This window comes from Pelodiscus sinensis, chromosome 1, assembly GCF_049634645.1.
Source record: "Pelodiscus sinensis isolate JC-2024 chromosome 1, ASM4963464v1, whole genome shotgun sequence".
Classification (NCBI taxonomy): Eukaryota; Metazoa; Chordata; order Testudines; family Trionychidae; genus Pelodiscus; species Pelodiscus sinensis.
The window spans coordinates 139,343,601-139,365,988 of NC_134711.1; the positions used below are offsets into that span (position 1 = coordinate 139,343,601).

Consider the following 22,388-nt stretch of genomic DNA (forward strand, 5'->3'; position numbering starts at 1 on the left):
GCGGCCAGGGGGTAACTCAGGGCGCAGGGAGGGGGTAGCTGGGGGCGTGTGTGGCCAGGAGGTAACTCAGGAGGCAGGGAGGGGGCAACTGGGGGTGTGTGGCTGGAGGAGCTAGGGGCTTGTGTGCAGACAGGAGGATACCTCAGGGTTTAGAGAATGGGTATCTGGAGGCTGTGTGCCAGGAGGGATTGGAGGTCCCCTGTTCCCTTAGGGCTCTGCCAGCCATGGATCAGGACTCCCCAGCCCTGCCGCTCTCACTGGTTGTGGGAGCCCGGCTGTGGCTTCCTGCCTCCAAACTGTGTCCATGATCTCCGCACTAGGCACAGGAAAGTGGCCGGCTTGGGCAGGAGAGCTGCCAGCCTGGCCACCCAGGAGCAGGTGTGCATGAAAATCAAGGGGGTCCACTGAGACCCCCGACCCTGAGCCTTGAGCTTACAATGGTCATCCTGGTTCAGACCAAAGGTCCATCTAGCCCAGTAGCCTGTCTGCTGACAGCGGCCAACCCTAGGGATGGACCAGAGACAGTGACCAAGCCATTTGTTTCGTGCCATCCCTCTCCAGCCTTCCATAAACTTTGGGCGGGGACACCACTCCTACCCCCTGGCTAATACCACTCCATGGACCCAACCTCCATGACTTGATCTCACTTCCCTTTAAACTCTGTTCTAGTTGTAGCCTTCACAGCCTCCTGCAGCAAGGAGTTCCACAGGTTGACTCTTTGCTTTGTGAAGAACAACTTTCTGTTACTAGTTTGAAGCCTGCTACCCATTCCTTTCCTTTCCTTTGGTGTCCTTAGTCTTTCTTTATGGGAATTAATGAAGAACTTTTCTGTATGCACCCTCTCCACCCAACTCCTGCTTTTAGAGACCTCTATCCTGTCCCCCCTCCGTCTCCTCTTTTCTAAGCTGAGAAGTCCCGGTCTCTTTAGCCTCTCTTCATATGGGACCTGTTCCCAACCCCTGATCATTTTAGTTGCCCTCCCCTACCCCAGCCTCTCTCTTCCCCTCTCCCACCTCCTTTTCCCAGTCTCCCCCAGTTTTGTTCAATAAAGACAGATTCCATTTTTTAACACAATTGTCCTTTATTTTGTACATCAAGAAAAGAGGCTAGGGAAGGGTAAGTGGAAGGAGGTGAGGGAGGAACGGGGCACGAGCCCCCGATGGGGAGGACTGGGCTGGCTCTGCGGGCTTCTGGGGGTGGAAGCTCTCCTGCAGCCACCCAATTGCCCCCTCTCCCCAGATGGCAGCCTGCGGCAAGTGCAGGTGGGCTGATGGCTGAATGGTGTGATGTGCCCAGTGTGGGCACTCCGGGCACTCCAAGCCAGGACTGGTTTTCAAGCGGGGCACCCCTGAGAACTGTCTGTCCGGGGTGGGGGTTGGGTCCCTTTAAGCGCAGCCCTCGGCTAGCCTGAGACAGCATCTCCACGCTCTAAGTCCTCCTCTGATGCCCTGCCGGCACTGCTTCTGGCCATCCTTAAGCCCTGTTCAGGGTCCACTTAATGTTGACATGCTAGTTCGAATTAGCAAAACGCTAATTTGAACTAGTTTTTAGTTCTAGACGCGTTAGTTTGAATGAGCTTAGTTCGAATTAACTAATTCGAACTAAGTTAGTTCGAATTAGCGCTGTAGTGTAGACATACCCCTAGAGACCAGCTGCAATGGGTGCATTAACCACGTCTACACTGTTAGATATACTTTAAATTCAGACATTCCAGGGCTAGAAGTGGCCAGAGTGACAATCTGGTTTGCGCTCTTGTGTAACAAAGGCCATAAATCCCCTCAAAAAATTCCCAGAGTTGATCTCTAAGGAAAACATCCAATTTGATTTAAAAATTGACAGGGATGAAGAACCCACCACGATCTTTGGTAAACTGTTGCAGTGGTAAATTGCTCGTTATTAAATTGTATGAATTATTTACTGTCTGAATTCATCTAGCTTTGCTTTCCAGCCATTGGACCATTTGTGCAGTGTATATCTGTGTGTATATTTTAAATCTTTAAAATGTATCTGTCATTCAAAAACGTCACTAAAAATTAATACAATTCAATTCAATGGATGCTAATTCCGAAATAATACAAAAGGCTGTGGAGAAGTATATTACTTTCTTTGGGGTCTATCTGCCAATTTATAAAGACAAATGTTAAAGAGATAATATAGAAAAAGAAAATGTTATTTCTGGCGCACAATTAAAACAAGACTAATTCCTAAATGCACATAGGTTTAGAAAAAGTTTGATAAAGAAATGTACATGAATGCTTCTTTTGGAGGGCGGGTCATATTTCTTCCTATAGAAAGCTATAATACAAGCAAAAGAAGGGGTAAGGGAGGCAGGCAGCATGTGCCAGCATTCTTATATGTCCTTTCAACAGTTGGAAAACCTTTCAGTTTTGTAACAAACAATAGAGAAATAAAATAATTAAAACTAAAAGGCCTGCTGCCTTTGCTCGCTTAGGGTAACTTGGAGAACCAAGGTTCAAGTTAAACAGGAATTGCTGTTCCCGTAAATGAAACCTGGGGAGAACGTGTGGTAATTTTTAAGTTAATATTGGGAAATATTTGGGTGTAGTTCGGTGTTTACAATCACTTTTCTAATCACAAAGAATCACACCCTCATGAGATATGATGAAACTGGTTCTGAGTCAAACAAATTGCCGCACCAGCCTGAACCAAGTACCGTAATTAATAGGGGTTGGAGACTTATTTGTTTTCTGCTTTTCTGGGGTCCAGAAAGCAATATACACATTATGGTCTTTAAAATGCTCTTTCCCTTACTATTAAAAATACTATATTTTGCTTTCCTTTCTTTTCTCCTTTTCTCTTACAAACCTGATGATGGTAAAATCCACATCTACAAATCACGTGACTGTGTGGCTATATAATATTGGAAGTCTGAGTTTTCTTGGTCACATTTGCTCTAGATTTTGCTTGTCAGTGTTTGCAAACACCCTAAGAAGTTATTTGCCACTATGAGTGACATACGTCCCGGAGGCTTCTCTGACCCCGAGCCTGCAAACGAAGAAATCCAAAAGATTGTTGAGCAGGTGAGTCACAGCCAATGAATGATGTAAAACAAACTAACAGCGAAAAAGGGTATGTCTTTAAAGCAAATTCCAGAGAGATTATGGAATGAAGCTAGAATTTATTTTAAAAATCTAACATCCAGTGTGGTCAGTGAAAGCTCTCTAGACAGCTTCAGAGCATGGGACATGGAGAAATTTCTTAAGAAGAGATGATGCTGACTGCAGTCCAGGAAATTCTAGATATGCCAAGGTTGGAAGGGGTTAGCTAGTCTGACCACGTGGTTTACACAGGCATAGAACTTTTCAATCTCTTAATCAATCTACTGTGGCAATGTTCATTTTCTATTGTGCTAGTTTTTCATCAAATGTCATGTGGCACCAAGTGTAATGTCGTACAGTGGTCTGTTACATCAGTGGTATTACCTTTTATCAGCCACTTTTATAATCTCATCAAAAATGTTATCAAGTTAATCTGACAGGATCTAAGTTCCATAAATTCACACTGATTGGCATTAAGTATACTAATTTCCTTTAATTCTTTATTAATCGAATCCCATATCAGCTGCTTCAATTTTTTACCTATGGTCAATGTCCAATTGGCCTGGATTATCCCATTTATTCTCTTTAAATAGTAACACATTAGCTTTCTTCCAAGCTTCTGACCTGATTTTCAGTCTTCTCAAAGCTCTAGGGACATATACAGAAATAGATGAAAGAAAGCAAGGTCTAGTGGTCTTTATAAGCACTAGAAATTGAATCTACACAGCCAATTAACTGCCAGTGCAGTTCAACTGATAATAGCAGTGATAGAAACACCTGTGGAGACAGGGTTTTACAAGTCGCCATCGAAGCTTGACCTGTACAGAACTGGCTGATGGGGCAGTAAAAATATCAGTGTTCTGTCTACATGGGCACTTGTGTACTTGGACTAGTGGAGCTGCACGGTTGGTGCATTAGGGGTCCCATTTGTTAATGCAGAGCAGCCCAGGGAGTCCAGGGGCTAGTTAAATCCCTGGGAAACCTTGGATTTTCAGAGTTTGTCAGGATCTTGCTGTTCAGGATAATGATTGTTGGCCTTCCCGATAATGATTTAAGGCCCCTTGAAGGTTGCTTCGGCTTGGGGGTCTGGAGGAGGGAAATACCCTGGGCCTGCCTGGCTCAGCCGTGGACTCACTATGTGACCAAAGGCAAATCAAGTTACCTCTTTGTGCTTCAACTTCCTCAGCTCTAAAAGGAGGACTGAAGGGGGAGGAGGGAGACTGACACTTCCCTTCCTCAAATGGGGACCGTAAAGTTGAATTCATGTTACTAAGACATATTGAGAGTCTTCCTCAAAAGGCAACATGGAAGTACGAGACATTGGTGGTGTTGTGTGCACGCATTGTAGAAATGTAACAGACTCTCTCTCTCTCAAATAAATAACCAATTTTTAGAAGCCAAGTTTAGCTGCAGACAGCACGTATCAGAAATGAGGCCACAATACTTGGTTTTCAGTGAACACAAATGTGGCAAAAAGGTGAAACGTCAAGTCAGGTTCTGCTTTCATTGCCATGAGGGTCAGCAGAGGGTTTCAAATGTCCCTGCCCGTTCACTGAGAGCAGACGACAGCCTCTGGAGGGCAGCGATGTAGGGACCTGGATGACTTCAGGAAAGGGCCATGCACTTGGAATGATTTAAAGCAGCAGTTCTCAACCAGGGGCCACAAGCAGGTTTCAGGGGGCCCCAAAATAAACCAGAGAGCAGGGCCAGCGCTTGACTTCTGGGGGCCCAGGGCAGAAAGCTGAAGCCGGAGCCCTGGTATCCGGCGTTGAAGTCCCCACATGGGGCTGAAGGCAAAGGCTGAGCCGTGGAGCTTTGCAGGGCCCCAGGCAGTTGCCTTGCTTACCCACCTCGGCCCTGGCTTTAATCTAGTTGTCTAATGTGAAGAAAACCAGTTGTTGTGGCACAGGTGGGCTGTAGAATATTCACCACGCGCAGCAGGGGGGAGTCAGAAAGAAGACTGGAAACTCCTGACCTAAAAAAAAATAACAACATTATTCATTGCTCTCTCATCCATTCCAAAAGACGAAACTCTTGCCTGGTGCTTAGAGCAGCAGAAAGAACTCACCAGTCCTGATTTCCCCTTGCTGGCTCTGCCATTGCGTAAGATCTGTGTGTGCTGAGGAGAGGGCAGCCTGTGGTCCCACCCATACTGCACACAGTCAGGTGCCTAAGTACCTTTGTAGATGTGGGCCTTACGCTCTGCCCCTCTTTTCTCCATTTTAGTCCTAGCTAGTTTAACTGGCTCCCCACCCTGCACACTGGCTGCTGAGAATCCCTTTCTTACACACACTTAATGCAGGGGAGCCTGGGTGTTAACTCAGGGCTAAAAATTCTACTGGTCAGCAGGGTGCCAAAGGTCCTGAGTGCAATCTAGCCCCAACCACCCTGGCCCTATCCATCTGTGGAACGTGTTGACCCCCGAGCATTCCCTTCCTTTCTCTCCTAATCTTAGAAAAGTCCAGAAACAACCTCCAGCCGAATGGATTGCTTCTTAAATCTCCTTGGCCTGAATCTGGGGACTAGGCAGCTGGCTGCTTGGCCTCCCTTGATGGCCAATAGCTAACTGATGGGTAAATGGTGCTGGAGGTTGGGGGGTTGTGAACAGGGAGAGGGGACAGCTTGTTTGTCTGAGACAAGGGCAGCGGGCTGAGGGGACGCGTAACTTGCCACACCCAAAGAAGCAGAAAGCCTGGGTGTAGCGCCCTGAAACTCCTGAGAGCAGCAGAAGGGGAGGTTCCATGGGAGCCGGAGGAATGTTTAGTCAAGAACAGGGGTGTCGGGGTTCTGGGCGCAGGGCCATGATTGCAGCATTTGGGTCCTAGGCCGTGTGTGTAACTGCTGCTTGGGGAGGAGAGCTCCCCAGCCTGTGGCCCCGCCCATACTCCACCCTGCTCCGCCCCCTCCCCACTGTCACCCTCCTCTATTCCCTCCCCCTCCCTGCTCAACCTGTTCCAGTCTAATGCCTGAACCCAAATGTAGCAAATGACATCTGAAAAAACCCTCTTCTACAATTTATTTCTAAAGAAAATGGAGTATGTTTTGCACTGCATGCCAGATTGTCGAGACTGGTACCTAAATAAAAGCACTAAATTTGGGGAAAACATGTCAGCCACAGGTTTTTTGATATACCCTGGAAAAACCTGATATACCAAATAAGATATACCATAATATATACCTGAGATACCAAATATACCAAATAATTACAGTTATTTGCAAAAATTTGTAAGAAGGGTAAGTCAGTCGTCTTGCTGAATACAACAGTAAATATTATGGAACACATGATGCAGCTCTTCTCTGTTTTACATTTTCTTAACCAGTATTTCTAAGCTGACTTTATATTTGTACTCTTAAGCCTTCATCAAGCAATGCATATTTAACACCTGGGAACAAAGACATTATTTTAAATTAATTAGAGTGGTTTTGTGTGTTCAGAGAAGGGAATACTAATGTATTCTGTGTGCTTGAAATAATGATAGAATCTCATTTGTCAAACTATCTGTAAGAAAAGGGGAGTTGTCTCTCTGAAGGGAGAAAGATTACAGCAGGGATGGACAGAAAGGACAGCAAGACTTTGGAAGCAAAAGCTTTTTTGTTCGATGGTAATTAAAATGAACATGTATATTTTTGATCAGGGTGGTCTTTTGGAGAATGTATTTAAAATGGATATGTCTGAAGATCCAAGAATGTAGTGTTAAAGATGAATCTAAAAATTGATGCAAGTGTTTTTTAGAGATATGATTTTAACGTCCTCACCAATAGTTTACAGTTAAATACAGTTCCCAAAATATACTGAACACGCAGGTGAAAAATTTGTCGAGCATCCAGTCCTTTAATGGCTGGGGAAAAGGAGGCGGGAGCTCTGTCATGCGGTGGCTTGAGAGTGGGGGATGGCGGGGATGGTAGCTGGAGCAAAGGGATTGGGGGGGTCTCCCCATGTGGTGCCTGGGGGCGGAGATCCCTCCCCATGTGGTGGCTGAAGTATGGGGGCAGGGTTCTCCTGGTGGCTGGGGTGAGGGGATGGAGGCTCTCCCCATGTGCTGGCTGGGGCGAGGGGGCAGGGTTTCCCCATGGGAGAGTTAACACCTACTCTGAGTTTCGAGATGCCCTCCTGAGGGGCGGGTGCTGCCAGGCTGGCTACATTTCCAGCAGTAGAAGATCATCCCGCTTCGGCGCAACCCCAGTGCTCAAAAGCAGAAGGTTATTGCATCCACCACGATGTTGTAGGTCTCCGAACTCTCATCTCGTCACTCCCAGCCCGGCAGGGGGAGTAGCTGAGAATCCCAAACATTCCTCCCTCCCCCGCCAGGCTTCTGCACGTGACCAGAGGCTCCCAGCACCGATTGCGGCCCCGCCTCCCAGCCTGGGACTCCCTCTGGTTGCAAGCAGAAGCCAGGCAGAGGGAGTGGCTGGGGGGTTCCTAGCCACTCTCACCCCCTCCCCAGCTTCTGCACGTAACCACAGGATCCCAGCTGGGAGGCAGGACCACGATCAGCACTGGGAGCCTCTGGTCACGTGCAAGGACAGGGCAGGGGGAGTGGCTGGGAGTCCTAGCCTCTCCCGCCTCCCCCCCCCCGCCATGCTTCTGTATGCAACGACAGGCTCCCAGTGCCGAACATGGCCCCGCCTCCCAGCTGCTCCCCTGCCAGGCTTCCGCCCAGTACCCAGCCGAAAAACCAGAAAATACCAGATATTGCACATGTCCGGTATTTTCTGAATTTTTTAACTGGACAGATTAAAATTGACTGTCTGGTAGAATTCCAGACACCTGGCAACCCTATTTACAGTTTGTTTTAAATATTGTATTTAAGTGCCTAGATCTGAGTAAATACTCCATGCACCACGGTTTGTGTCAGAAACGGGTTGGCATACTTCAGGGTTGGCAAATGGCGTCATTACCACTTAATGGCTCTTTTAAGAGTTTCAGTGTCAGGGAAGCGTCAGAACAGAGAGAGTAAGAGAAGCGTTTGGGCCCTAACGCCCAGGGGAAGCATTGTTTTCCCTTGCCTTGTATACCCACTGCTTCTGATTTGGGGTGAGAGTGGCAGCCTGTGAAGCACTGGAACAGCTGCTCATGAATTGACACTCAAGCAGAAGATGCTGCACCCGTGTGGCAGAGCAATGCAGAGGGGCCTCCAATGCGATACACCAGTGTTCCTTAACCTTTTTTTTTTAATAAAGTACCCCCCTTTAAAAAAATTATAAGTACCCCCAGTGTCTACAGTTTTCAGACACACACAATTTTTTTTTCCTTTGCAACACATTTGTTTAAACAACTTAATCGTAGCCAGGTGGGTGATGAAATATTTGGGTGTAAAAAGAACAAAAACAATAAAACGCTGTAAAACTTAAAACAAAAATTCAGTTTTCTCCAATTTTCAGTTGTGTAAAAAGTACAAAAATAATAAAACCCTGTAAAACTTAAAACAAAAATTCAGTTTTCTCCAAATTTCAGTTGTGTTGACATATCCCCCCCAGACTTCTCTTGAGTACCCCTAAGGGGACTCGTACCACCGGGTGAGAAACACTGTGTTATACACAGACCTGAATTCTGATTTCTTCTGCTGCGGGAGTGGATTGAAATATTAAGATAGTGAGGCCTGAGGATCGTACCCTGCATTGGAACCACCTCCCAAAGGTTACTGTGGGAACTTCTCCAGCCTGTGGAGTGAGCCTAGGCCCTAAGGCATTTGACCTTTTCTGGCAGCCCTAGTAAATGAGTATTTCATTGGTGCTGTGTGTCCCAGAGCTTTTGAGAGCTGTTGCAACCCAGGCTGCCTTGCAGCTGCAGTTTCTTTAATGCTCTTGCGCAAGACCTTTTACACAAGCACTCTTGCACGGAACAGGAGACACGGAACAGCTGGTATGCTCTGAGAAGGGCTGATGCGCCACAGCAATCCAATGACCCCACCAGGTGAGGGTGATCACAGCAGTCCTAGGGAAAAACTTAAGTCACTACAATCGTTTCTGTTCTATTGAGGGATTAAATATTATTCCATGGGGGAGGGGAGCCACAGTTGGCTAGGAACTAACAATAGTGCAGAGGGGACGTGGTCAGGCAAATTGACTCACATTGTAAGACGTCCGCAGAGATCCCACCACCTGGGGAGATACTTGCATTTACTGCTTCAACTGGATTCTCCAGAGACCAACTGACAAAAAGGATTTTTAGAAAAATAGTTTAAACAGAATCGAGCCTTTTTTCCGAGCCTGCAAATGAGCGGGGGCTTGTGTCCAACCTTTGGGGAAAGGTTGGACGGGCCTAACCTACGGGAGCCCTAGGCTGGAGCTGGGGTGATCTCTAGTGAACTAGCTAACGTGTGTGTAGGGCATGTATTGTGTGAATGGTTTCCATGGAATGCTTTTCCTTCACAATCAATGTGCTGGCTTAGGAGGAGCGGTGTGATAACCGGTTGCTGCTGGCTCAGCACTGTTCAGAGCCTTTGGAGAGAAATCCGTACAGGTGCTGGCCCGCTCAGGCAGGCTGGCTTGCTGGAGAGATCACACAGTAGCTCAGGAAGCTGTGCAGCCTGAACTCCCTGCTCAGGAAAGAAAGAGAGAAGGGCCTTTGCCCAAGAGAGGTGATGGCTGAGGAGCTGTGGGCCTCGAGTGGGTGCCCTTGGTGGCCTCAAGGGGAAACACAGGTGCAGTTGCCCTAGACCGGGGCTATTCGACTTTGGAAGCCCGGGGGGAGGTTACAATGATACTCACAGAATGTGCCAATGTAACCAACACACCTCATGTGCTTACTGACCAATGGAAGTGGTATCTAGACCACAGCAACAGTAGAGGCTCTTATACTAATAGTAGAGGCTCTTATACTAAGCTTCAGAGATCCCAGGTTCAAATCCGCCTACGGGCGGTTACACCATGGTCCGCAACTTAAGTGTGGTTGCATAGACATGCAAATATATGCAAATAGCTTCTTTCACACTGAGGGGCATGAATACAAAGATGAAGCCTTAAGCCGTGGTGCCAGACCCAAATGTGGCCCGTGTGAGCCAGTCAGCACCTCTCAGGCTCTGCCCACAAGGCTAAGCAGCCAGCACTTCCCACAATGCCCCGGTGCTCCCGGCACCTCCTCCCTGGTGGCCAGAAACACTGACACCCTGTACCCGTGTGTCCCAGCTAGCACCTCCTCTTACATCTTTCAGTGCTCACCCCACCACATTGTGGAGCGTGTTCCCAGTGGAGGCCATTTCAAAGGATCCCACCTGAGGGCCGTGTGTTGAGCCCCGTGTAAACCCAAACCACACTGCCCGCTGCAAACAAACGGGCTATGGGCCGCGTGTTGAGTAGCCCTGCCCTAAACTGTGCCAGTGGGCACTTAGCCTTTGTAAAGGTCATTAATAATGTGCCTGTCACCTCACTGATGAGCCCCAAATTTCCCTTCCCCTCAGCTGTATGTTACAATGGGAATCTCTCTTCATTCCATGTCACAGTTTTGAAGTCCTGGCACTGAATAAGTTTTTAAAAATCTGCAGCCTTTGAAGTGTCCCTAGGCACACACACATCTACCCAAACCTGCCTCCTGCACCAGCACGTCCTGCCTTTGCCAGAGGGGTGTTAGCTCCCTCACACAACCAGTCTGTGGGGCACTCGCCTCTGGGCTGCACCAGCCCTGCCTTTGCCCTGCACACAGACACTAGGTGCACCCATGTGGTATCCAATCCAGCCCCTCATTCCTGCACACCCACAGAAATCCCAGATCCTCCGTTCCCAAAGGAACAATGGACCCAATTTTACCTTAAAGCGCTGCTCCTCTAGCACACACGGCACTTGAGTTCACTTATATTAAAACAAAAGACATGGAAATCCATCAGTTCTGTCTTTTGTTTCAGCTAGACCAGACTAACATGTCTGTATCTCTATCAGTAAAACAAAAGGGAATTTATTTAAGGATGGACAGATTCAAACAGGAACAAGTGTGAGTTATGGAAACAAATGGTTCCATGTTAATCACGAATTAGGCGTGCACGTAAATTACCTGTCCTGGCTAATGTCAGGGAAATCTCACTCCCCTGGGGTACAGAGTCCCCAGAAGGGACCGAGGCTGGAGGTCAAAGCGGTGAGGCAGGAGAGAGGTCTAAAAGGAAACTTTATTATGCATGCATGCAGGCTGCCAGCTACAAGAGTGAAAGCAGCTGCCCTGAGAGACAGTTTCAGGGGTCCTTTATACAATACGTTCAGACAGTTTAGTTGTTGATTTTTTTTTTAACATATCAAAGTCTCAGCAGAAGTACTCTTGAGATGTTTCTGTTCACACCAGCTGTGCCAGAAGTCAGTTTTACAGTACCAAGGCACGTGATAACCTGAGTGAGGAGTCTACAAGACAAACTGTGACTTGATAAGAGTTTACATGACAAATTGTTACAGACTAGGGGTGCGTCTAGATTGGCAAGATTTTGTGCAAAAGCGCGCACAAAAACTTGCCAGCTGTCTACACTGGCCACTTGAATTAGTGCAAGAGCACAGACTTTGTAATGTACAAAATCAGTGCTTTTTGTGCAAATACTTTCACGCTCCCGCTCGGGAAAAAGCCCTCTTGTGCAAGAATACTTGTGCAAGAGGGCCAATGTAGACAGGGAAGAATTGTTTTGCGCAAAAAAGCCCTAATGGCTAAAATGGCGATCGGGGCTTTCTTGCGCAAAATCGCGTCTAGACTGGCCACGGATGCGCAAAGCATCCTTGCCAATCTAGATGCTCTTTTGCAGAAATACTTTTAACGGAAAAACTTTTCCGTTAAAAGTATTTCCGCAAAATAATGCCAGTCTAGACGTAGCCTAGGAGTCTCCGTGAAGTTGAGATAGGAGGCATTATAAGGGTCTTGATTAGAGTTAAGATGATTTCTCTCTGTTACAGAGAGAGGGGCCTGGAAAACGTTTAACCCTTACAGCAGTTTCCTTTTAGAGAGTTTGATTTCCTCCTCAGTCCCCCTTAGACACAATTGGAGTTATTTGATTTTTCTCCCACACTAATAAAGTATATTCCCAGCCCACAGATTAGTCTTTAACCAGTGTTTGTCAGCCACAAGGAACCAGGACTCCTGGAGTACCCTGGCTCAGAGTTCATCAAGGTGCCTCCTTCGTCAATATATCATGAGAGTCTTAATATATCATGTGACCTGAGGCCACTGGAGTAGCTCACACTGGAAATGTCAAGGCTCCAGAAGGGAGAGGGAGGAGCGGGGATGGGGAGGAATGAGGATGGGGATGGGAAAAGGTGGACAAACTCCAAAATCAATGGATGGATGGGGGTATAGGAGGAGATGTTTGCAGAGAGCAGGAGCTTCGGGTACAAGCTTTCAGGAAAGGCCAGGCAGCAATCCTAACTTTGGGACGTGAAGCCTGTTGCAGGATCTGTGGAGCTTAGGAAATAGGGCAGGAAGCTCTGAGGTGAGTTGAATTGTTTGTTAAGAAGCAAGGCCCAAAGAAGGGAAATGTCTGCTGCATGTAAGTTGATGTACCTTCTTCGGGAAGCTGAAGCATTAAATGTATGATGAGAAGGAGTGTGCTGAGCTTCTTGCACATCCTAACCCTTTCTTTTTCATTATAGGTGAAGTCACAACTGGAAGAGCAAGAGAACACGACATACGAAGTCTTTGTAGCCATTACATTTAGAACGCAGATAGTTGCAGGAAAAAACTACTTAATTAAGGTCAGTACTCAACAAAATCCCCCGCTTCTTCCAGCCTTTGCCAGTGTTCTACTTTAAGTAGAATGGAGCTGTCATTTAGAGAGGCTTGAGGCAAGATGTTCAACGGTGAGCAAACAATGCAGGGAAAGGTCCAAGATGACTTTTAATGAAGGAAGAGACTATCTCTCGTGATTTTTTCAGTGCCCACCTAACATCTCTACACAAGATAGTTGGCTGCTATTTCTCTACACGAGCAAAAATGAAAAGAAGGGGGTTTTGTGAATCCCACCTAAGTATTTATAAAGCACACGTCACACGTGTTCAGCTGTAAATTGCCACATTTTGGGCTTGCCAAGAGGGCAATCTCCATTCCAGACTCTCCAATGGCTTTTACAACTCTCACCCTCCGGCACTGGCCTTCGCTATTGTGTAAGCACAACAAGGGTATGTCTGCACAGCAAAGTTATTTTGAAATAACTTTCCTAGCGTCTACACAGCCAAACCGCTATTTCAAATTTAATTCGAAATAGCGGAGCGCTTATTTTAAACTTGGTAAACGTCATTCTACGAGGAATAACGCCAAATTCAAAATAGCTATTTCGAAATAAGTGCTGTGTAGACACTTATTTCGAAATAGGGGGCCTCTAGCCCTTCCCAGGGTGCCCTGGTGGCCACTCCAGCCTCAACTAAGAACTGTCCTCTCTCTCCCACCCTCCCCAGAGCCTTCAAAGGGGTTGACTCTGGCCACAGTGCCTCTGCCAGCTCCAAGCCTGCCAGCATAGAGCCAGAAGTCACTGCCCCTGAACCAGTGGCCCCAAAATATGAACCAGCAAGCCACTGGCAGCCAGCCCCCCACCCCCCACCGCTCCCCAGTAACAGTCTGCCAGCTCCCAGGAGCATGCCAGGGCCCGGAGAAGGCAGGTGCCTTCCTGGTCCAAGGCAGAGATCAGCGTGGACCTTATCCAGGTTTGGGAGGGGATGCCCCCAACTTCCATGATCTCCGCACTAGATGGAGGAACGCGTCTGTCTGACAGGATAGCTGCCAGCCTGGCCACCAAAGGCCACATGCGAACCCAGGAGCAGGTTTGCATGACAATCAAGTTGGTCCGGCGAGACCCCCCAACCCTGAACCCTGAGCTTCCTCTCCCCTTTCTTTCCCTTGCTTCCCCCTTCCAGCTCCCTCCTCCCAGGTTTCCCCCTCCTCTCTCCCATCAGAGTTTCATTCGCTCCCCCCCAGTTTTGTTAAATAAAGAGAGTTTGTGTTATGACAATATGTGTATTTTATTTGACATCAGGGAGGGTATGTCTACACTACCCCGCTAGTTCGAACTAGCGGGGTAATGTATGCATACCGCACTTGCTAATGAAGCCCGGGATTTGAATTTCCAGGGCTTCATTAGCATAAGCGGGGAGCTGCCATTTTTAAATCCCCACTGCTTCGAACCCCGTGCAGCGCGGCTACACGGGGCTCGAACTAGGTAGTTCGGACTAGGGTGCCCATTCCGAACTACCGGTACACCTCGTTTCACAAGGAGTAACGGTAGTTCGGAATAGGAAACTAGTCCGAACTACCTAGTTCGAGCCCCGTGTAGCCGCGCTGCACAGGGTTCGAAGCAGCGGGGATTTAAAAATGGCGGCTCCCCGCTTATGCTAATGAAGCCCGGGAAATTCAAATCCCGGGCTTCATTAGCAAGTGCGGTATGCATACATTACCCTCCTAGTTCGAACTAGTGGGGTAGTGTAGACATACCCGAAGAGTGTTAGGGAGGGGTAAGTGGAAGGACGTGAGGGAGGAATGAGGCACAAGTCCCCAGTGGAGGAGACCAGGAAGGCTCTTAGTGCTCCTCAGGGTGGAAGCTCTCCCGCAGGGCCTCCTGGATACTGACAGCCCCCGGATGGACCTCCTGGATGGCAGCCTGCTGAAAGTGCAGCCAGGCTCGCAGCAATGAGTCCAGGAGAAGCACCAGAGTGTCCAGGGGCAGCTCTGGCTGCATGTTGCAGAGTGCAGGGTGTCCCAAGTGTGGGCAACCGGAGCATGCAGTGGCAAAAATGCTCTGCTGTCCCTCATCGAGATTGGCAAGCAAGCAGGGAAACCTGAGAACCGGCTGCCCAGGTGTAGGCGGGGTGTCTCTTTAAGCACAAGCCTCAGATAGCCTCAGGCAACAGCCACACAAAGACACTCCTGACTGTAGCCCGTCAGGAAGCCCCCTTGTAACATCCATCTTTGCTTGCCTGGAAGCATACAGGGCACACAGAGCAGTAAAATCAGCATAGTCTGTGAAGCCTTGACAGGAGGCCCGGATATGCTAGCTCACAGTGACCCTGGATGGCTGTAAACAGATACGACAATTGTTGACCTCGAGGCCTGGACAACTGCTTTGGCTGGCACCTATATTGATACGAACACACAGCCGTCCACGGGGGGAGGGATCTCCCGCCCAGTAAAGAATGTCCAGCACTCACAATTTAGTTATCTCTCTTGCAAGTGTAAATTAAGTTGAAACTCCCTTGTAAGAACTGGCGTCACAAAGATGGACCAACACAATTTGGCATCTTAGATAAGAAAGAAGATACGGGCCCCTATGGGTATAAAGATGGGTCCAGCAGCACATTTACTCTCATCGTCAATCTACCATCTATCTGCTGGTCGGGTTAGGTGATTGGCCTCCCGAGGTTCCACGGGGACGCCCACCTCGTATTCGTCTTTCCTAGGAATTGAGGGACCGGCCCTGGCCTGATACGCTGGAGTTGAGAGGCACAGAAGGGGGTAAAAATTGTACCTGGATGTGTCCTTTGTCTTAAGTGTACACATAGAATAGAGCTCTTTAAAAATTAAGCTGTCACGTGGTACCATTATTTCTATTTTCTATCTTCATTTTCTTTGTAACCATTTTTTTAAGATCTATATTTGCTAGCAGTTAAAAAATAAAGCAATAGCCATTGCAACCATATGATTTATGAGCTTCTTTAATAAATTTGTAAGGCTGTGTCTAGACTGGCCAGTTTTTCCGGAAAATCAGCCGCTTTTCCGGAAAAGCTTGCCAGCTGTCTACACTGGCCACTTGAATTTCGGCAAAAGCACTGACTTCCACTAGGACTCACTGCTCTCCGTTTCCTTTCTGGAGGTGGGGTGCTTTGGGTTTGGTCCTTTAGCCAAGCAAACGGATGTCCAACAAAATTGCAAACGGACGTCAGCCCTTGCTATAAACTCAGCTAGTCCCTGGAGGGTTCAAAAGAAGGGCTTCTTCCCATAACTCCCCTCTTGCCTCTTACCTGGCTTTCGTCAACTGACTCTCATGTAGAAGATGAAGAAAACATCTCCTTTCCGTGGCTTTCTTTGCCCTTCTGGAGTGTCTGTACTGCGTTCCCCTTCTAGGGCGCAAGGGATTAAGTCTTCCACTGCAATCTAGCCATGGGATGTGACGGAAGTCAATGATACTTTGCCTTAGGAAAATAGGTTTGAAATCTTTTGATTTTCCTAACGCAAACTCACCCTGACTGCCTGGATCCCCACAGACATGTGCAAAGTGAAGAAGATAAGGGGTTGAGTGGGATCATTTTTGGAGTGTGAAGAATGGGACTTAAATTAAGCTCAGGCATAAGCAGGTGCAACTCCCAGGGCGACCAATGGAAGTAGCAGCTTGTTAGGGCAGGGCTGAATTTGACCTTGTGATTTCAGGGATAATATTTTGATTTTTGCTGATCATTGGGAGCACCCTAGTTTGGACACAAAGGCCTGTTTCTGTTCACACATGTGGTTTAACACGGGACAGTCTCCGCAGCCCAGGTTGTGGGGCTTGAGTATTCCATGTTGGATTTCAATTTTATTTTATAGCTATTCAATGGCTCAGCAAGGCGTCTCCCCAACACATCCCTTCCTTGGAATCTGCTTAGTCCATGGGTGTCCTGCTCTCTTTGTCTTTCAGGTCTCTGTCAGCGACAGCGCTGATGAGTGTGTACACCTGAAGGTGTACGAAGGCCTTGACGGTGAGATCAGTCTTACTGCCTATGAGACTGGCAAAACCAAATGTGATCCACTGACCGACATTGAATGAGCTGCTTGGAAGGGGCTCGTCTGCTGCTCTTTCTACAGAGTCCCGGCTCATAATGCTCGTGCCAATACACAAATGAAAATAAAAGGAATCTGATTTTCAAACCAAAGTTTGTGTTTCCATGTTGCTTGTAACAGAAGGGTACGTTCATTCCAGCAGTAAGCAACTGCTGCTAACTCACCAAGGGCCCTGCTCTCAAAAACTAAAAAAGGAGCCCACATTATCTCACCCAGGAATTTAAAGAAACAATCAGATTGTTTCCCAAACAACTCTTCTAACAAATAATAGTGTTGGTGGAGGGGGACCGGGCAGATGAGAGAGGCTTGGGGGTCAGTCAGAGTCTGCATGAGGAAGGCTCCCTAACTCCTGAACAAGCCCCTCCAAAGACATGAGTCCATACTTCTCCCACCCACACCTAAAAGTCCTCCAGGTTCACTTCCAGGCTCCTTCCCTCTCTCTCAGACTCCCCCAGTCTTTTCACTGTGTCTGAGGGGTGTGGGAAATACTATAAGACAAACTTGCTGACAGGTATTTTGAACTAAATTACCAAAACAATTGAAACTGGCATTATTATAGTGTCATATATTGACATATAATGTATGCAGAATTTTAATATACTTTGTGCAGCATTTTTTATATTCTGGAGCAGACAAAGCCACCCATGTCACCAGTAGGCGAACACTTTTCACACTCTATGTCGAAGCTGTCAATATTTGTTCTCAAAGGTAACCTGTACAACACCTTCAAATAACAAGTTTGGAAAATTAAATTTATAATACCGCTAGACACTAAAAAGCATGAATTTAAGAGGGACGCTAGTTTCATGGTCTTTACAGTAATGTGTAATAGCACCTATCTGCTAATGCTTAATGGCCAACTTCAAACTCCTTTTACATAACAGTTTAACCCTGCAAGTGGTGTCCTAAGACAGACATTACTCCTTACACCTAATAGTCTGTCCCAACTTGAATTTAGATCAAACACACTAAGTCCCGGTCTACACTAGGGAGTTATTTCAAAATAACCAGCGGAGCACCCACATTACCAAGCCTGTTATTTCAAAATAATAACTCCTGCTTTCCAGGAGGACTAACACTTGTTTCAAAATAATTATTTTGAAATGGCGGTAGTATGGACTTTCCACTGCTGCTATTTTGAAATAACTACTCCCCAGAGTCATACCAAGTAATTACGCCTCAGTGCTTCCTGTGGCTGTAAATCGAGGTAGCACATCCACATTAACGGAGCCTGCCTCAGACTAATTTAAAGGTTTCCCTGTAGCGTGGACACGCTATTTTGAAATAGCTATTTTGGGAGTTATTATTATTTCAAAATAATTTCCTAGTGTAGACATGCCCTGATTTTTTCCCCTCTGTTGACCCATTAGCTCAGAAGCCTGTATCTTTCATCAGCAGAATTTGGTCCAGACAAAATATAACTTCACTGACTTGGTCTCTCTTACATCTTGGGAGCAACATGGCTCCAAGGTTGCAAACACATATTAAAAGATGACCCAGTCGCTTGTAATGTACAAGATCAAAGTGCCCAAATGCAATTGTGGGACTTTTTGCTGTAATGTAAATTTCCCATTTCCAGGAAAAAATTCCCTGAATCAGTGCAGTAAATACATTCTTTTGTGACCTCAACTATCACACTGGCAGCTTATGTGAGTGTGCATCTTGATGCTTCGTGTACTGTAAGAAGTCAATCCGGGTATGTCTACACTACAAAGTTAGTTCGAACTAACGGACGTTAGTTCGAACTAACTTTAATAGGTGCTACACTAGCGCTCCGCTAGTTCGAATTTGAATCGAACTAGCGGAGCGCTTAGTTCGAACTAGGTAAACCTCATTTTACGAGGACTAACGCCTAGTTCGAACTAGCTAGTTCGAACTAAGGGCTGTGTAGCCCTTTAGTTCGAACTAGTGGGAGGCTAGCCCTCCCCAGGTTTCCCTGGTGGCCACTCTGGCCAACACCAGGGAAACTCTATGCCCCCCTCCCGGCCCCGGACCCCTTAAAGGGGCACGGGCTGGCTACGGTGCCCGTGCCAGGTGCAAGCCTGCCAGCACCCAGCTAGCAGACCCTGCACCTGGCACGGCACAGAGCCACCCACCCGATGCCCCCCAGCCCACCCCCTCTTGCCGGGACCAGGCTGGCGGCTCCCGGGAGCTTGCCCTGGACCGCAAGAGGCGGGCACCTTCCTGGGTTAGTGCGGACATCGTGGACCTCGTCCACGATCTCCGCACTAGGCACAGGAAAGTGGCTGTCTAGGGCAGGAGAGCTGCCAGCCTGGCCACCCAGGACCAGGTGTGCATGAAAATCAAGGGGGTCCACTGAGACCCCCGACACTGAGCCCTGAGCTGACAATGGCCGTACTGGGTCAGACCAAAGGTCCATCTAGCCCAGTAGCCTGTCTGCCAACAGCGGCCAACCCTAGGGACCCTGGAGGGGATGGACCGAAGACAATGACCAAGCCATTTGTCTCGTGCCATCCCTCTCCAGCCTTCCACAAACTTTGGGCAGGGACACCACTCCTACCCTCTGGCTAATAGGACTCCATGGACCCAACCTCCATGACTTGATCTCACTTCCCTTTAAACTCTGTTCTAGTTGTAGCCTTCACAGCCTCCTGCAGCAAGGAGTTCCACAGGTTAACTATTTGCTTTGTCAAGAACAACAACTTTCTCTTACTAGTTTCAAGCCTGCTACCCATTCCTTTCCTTTGGTGTCCTCTAGTCCTTCTTTATGGGAACTCAGGAAGAACTTTTCTGAATGCACCCTCTCCACCCAACCCCTGCTTTTAGAGACCTCTATCCTGTCCCCCCTCCGTCTCCTCTTTTCTAAGCTGAACAGCCCCAGTCTCTGTAGCCTTTCTTCATCTGGGACCTGTTCCCAACCCCTGATCATGTTAGTTGCCCTCCCCTCTCCCAGCCTTTCTCTTCCCCTCTCCCACCTCCTTTTCCCAGTGTCCCCCAGTTTTTTTCAATAAAGACAGAGTCAATGTTGGAAGAAACGTTATCTTTATTTTGTACATCAATAAGAAGGGGGGCTAGGGAAGGGTAAGTGGAAGGAGGTGAGGGAGGAATGGGGTACGAGCCCCCGATGGGGAGGACTGGGCTGGCTCTGCGGGCTTCTGGGGGTGGAAGCTCTCCTGCAGCCCCCCAATTACTCCCTCTCCCCAGATGGCAGCCTGCGGCAAGTGCAGCCGGGCTGATGGCCGAGTGGTGTGATGTGCCCAGTGTGGGCACTCAGGGCACTCCAAGCCAGAACTTCTTTGGAAGCGGGGCACCCCTTAGAACTGTGTGTCCGGGGTGGGGGTCGGGACCCTTTAAGCGCAGCCCTCGGCTAGCCTGAGACAGCATCTCCATGCTCTAAGTCCTCCTTTTATGCCCTGCCGGCACTGCTTCCGGCCATCCTTAAGCCCTGTTCAGAGTCCACTCAATGTGGACTTACTAGTTCGAACTAGCAAAACGCTAGTTCGAACTAGTTTTTAGTTCTAGACGCGTTAGTTCGAACTAGCTTAGTTCGAATTAACTAATTCGAACTAAGTTAGTTCGAACTAGCGCTGTAGTGTAGACGTACCCTCCCTTATTATGTAAACTGCACTGAGGTATTTACCAGCACCTTGCTTCCAGGAATACCAGCTCCACCAACACATTCAAATGGTCTGGTTTTGCTCTTAAGCAGGTGTCTGTCTCAAGACCGTCAGCCCTAGATCTGGCATCCACAGCTTGGTGCATAGGTAAGGATTGGCACATAACATACTGTGCTGGCTTCCTCGCCCCCCGCTAAAGTGCAGTGCAGATGGGTGAGGTTGGAGAGAGACACAGGTGGAAAAGCGTGAAACAAAGGGTTGAATTTAGGCCCCTGTTGCCTTTGCCAGGGGCAGCGCTGCTGTGTTAGGCAGGGTAGCCACGTGTCCAGTATTATACCGGACAGTCCGATTTTGCACCCTCTGTCTGGTAAAAAAAATTCAGAGAATACTGGATATGTGCAATGTCTGGTATTTTCTGTTTTTCCGGCTGGGCATGGGATGGAAGGCTGGTGGGGGTGGGAGAACAGCTGGGAGATGGGGCAGAGATCGGTGCTGGGAGCCTGTTGTAGCGTACAAAAGCTTGGCGGGGAAGAGGGCGGGGGAGAGTGGCTGGGGCTCCCAGTCACTCCCCCTGCCCAGCTTCTGCACACGACCAGAGGCTCCCAGCGCCGATCGCGGCCCCACCTCCTCCCTGGGAGCTTGTGGCTGCGTGCAACAGCTGGGCGGGGGGAGTGGCTGGGAGTTGCATCCACTCTTCCCACCCTTGCCCAGCTTCTGCTCTCAACCAGGAGTGCCTGCCAGGGGCGCAGCCTGTTGGATTCCAGCTGTGGCCAGTGGCTGCCCTGGCCCCGCACACAGCTCCCACAGCAACATCACTGGGCCCTGCCTCCGGCACGAGACACGGACCTGCCATTCGGGTCCCTGCAGTGGGAGCAGTGGGCTCGGCCAGGCTCGGGACCCGCCCTGCGCACAGATCTGGCAGCTGTGCCCAGAGCACCCGGGGTCCCAGAACGCGTCACTTTGCATGGTCAGAGACACGTGGCACGTGTGGGAGAGTGGGAGGGACATGCATCGGGTCCTCACCCTGGGCAGGCAGCTCCTGTGAGCCAACCACCCCACAGCTCCCCCCTCGGACACTCCACAATTGCCCCAGTCCCCTCTCACGTGCCTCCTCACAACCTCCCCTGAGCCCCCCACAATCTCCCACTTCACCCCAGGGTGCTTTGACAGACACTCCAATATCCTGCAAAGCCGAACACTGAAGTGTCCCTGGTATCTGGTTGCCAGAGGGTGGGAATGGGCCACAGGGGATGGATCGCTTGGGGATTCCCCGATCGGGTCATTTCCTCTGGGGCACCCGCATTGGCCGCTGAGGGCAAACAGGACACCAGGCTAGAGGGGCCTGTGGTCTGACCCAGCCTGGCTGCTCCTGTGTGCATGAGACCCATAAAGTCATTAATATTGGCAGCGCTACTGACACTGAGGCTGCGTTAGAAAGAGCCAGAGCAGCCTTAGTGCGATTCAGAATCAGGCCCTTGAAACATGGATTCCAGCTGGGACAAGTGTTTGGGCCTGTGAGCTGAACGTCACTGGACTCGGAGGGAGCAGACTCTTATCCTTAGACGCCAGCAAAACTCAATAGCACTGTCCATTCACTGACTGATGACAAAAATCTTTCCATTCATAGCAACTGAGAGTTACACACAGGCCCAGAGAGAACCAGGCTGCTTGAGAACTTAGCGCTTAGGACTTTGTCCGTTGTGAGAGTCACATTGACAATTTGTGGTTTAACAATGAAGTTTTTACTGTTTGAATCTCAGTGTTTGTCACTGCATAGCTACTGTCTGAGCCAAATATTGCCTGCCTCTGCCCGTATCATTTCCCACTGCTGTGAAAACTAGGGTTGCCAGGTGTCTGGGATTCTACCAGACAGTCCGGTTTTTGCACCCTCTGTCTGGTAAAAAATTCAGAGAATACCGGACACGTGCAATGTCCGATACTTTTTGTTTTTCCGGCTGGGAATCGGATGGGGTTTTTTTTTTGTTTGTTTGACAAATTTTTAGCCCGCGTGTTCGGTATTTTTTGGGAGACCATCTGGCAACCCAA

At 48.6% G+C, this 22,388-nt stretch overlaps 1 protein-coding gene across 1 annotated transcript; it reads left to right on the forward strand.

Moving 5' to 3' along the window:
- The first annotated feature begins 2,885 nt into the window (after positions 1–2,885).
- On the forward strand, positions 2,886–16,856 carry LOC142819218 (cystatin-A-like). Its single transcript, XM_075904500.1, has 3 exons — positions 2,886–3,041; positions 12,615–12,716; positions 16,622–16,856. The coding sequence occupies exons 1-3, from the start codon at positions 2,967–2,969 to the stop codon at positions 16,748–16,750; spliced, it is 306 nt and encodes a 101-aa protein (XP_075760615.1). The 5' UTR covers positions 2,886–2,966; the 3' UTR covers positions 16,751–16,856.
- Positions 16,857–22,388: the final 5,532 nt, after the last annotated feature.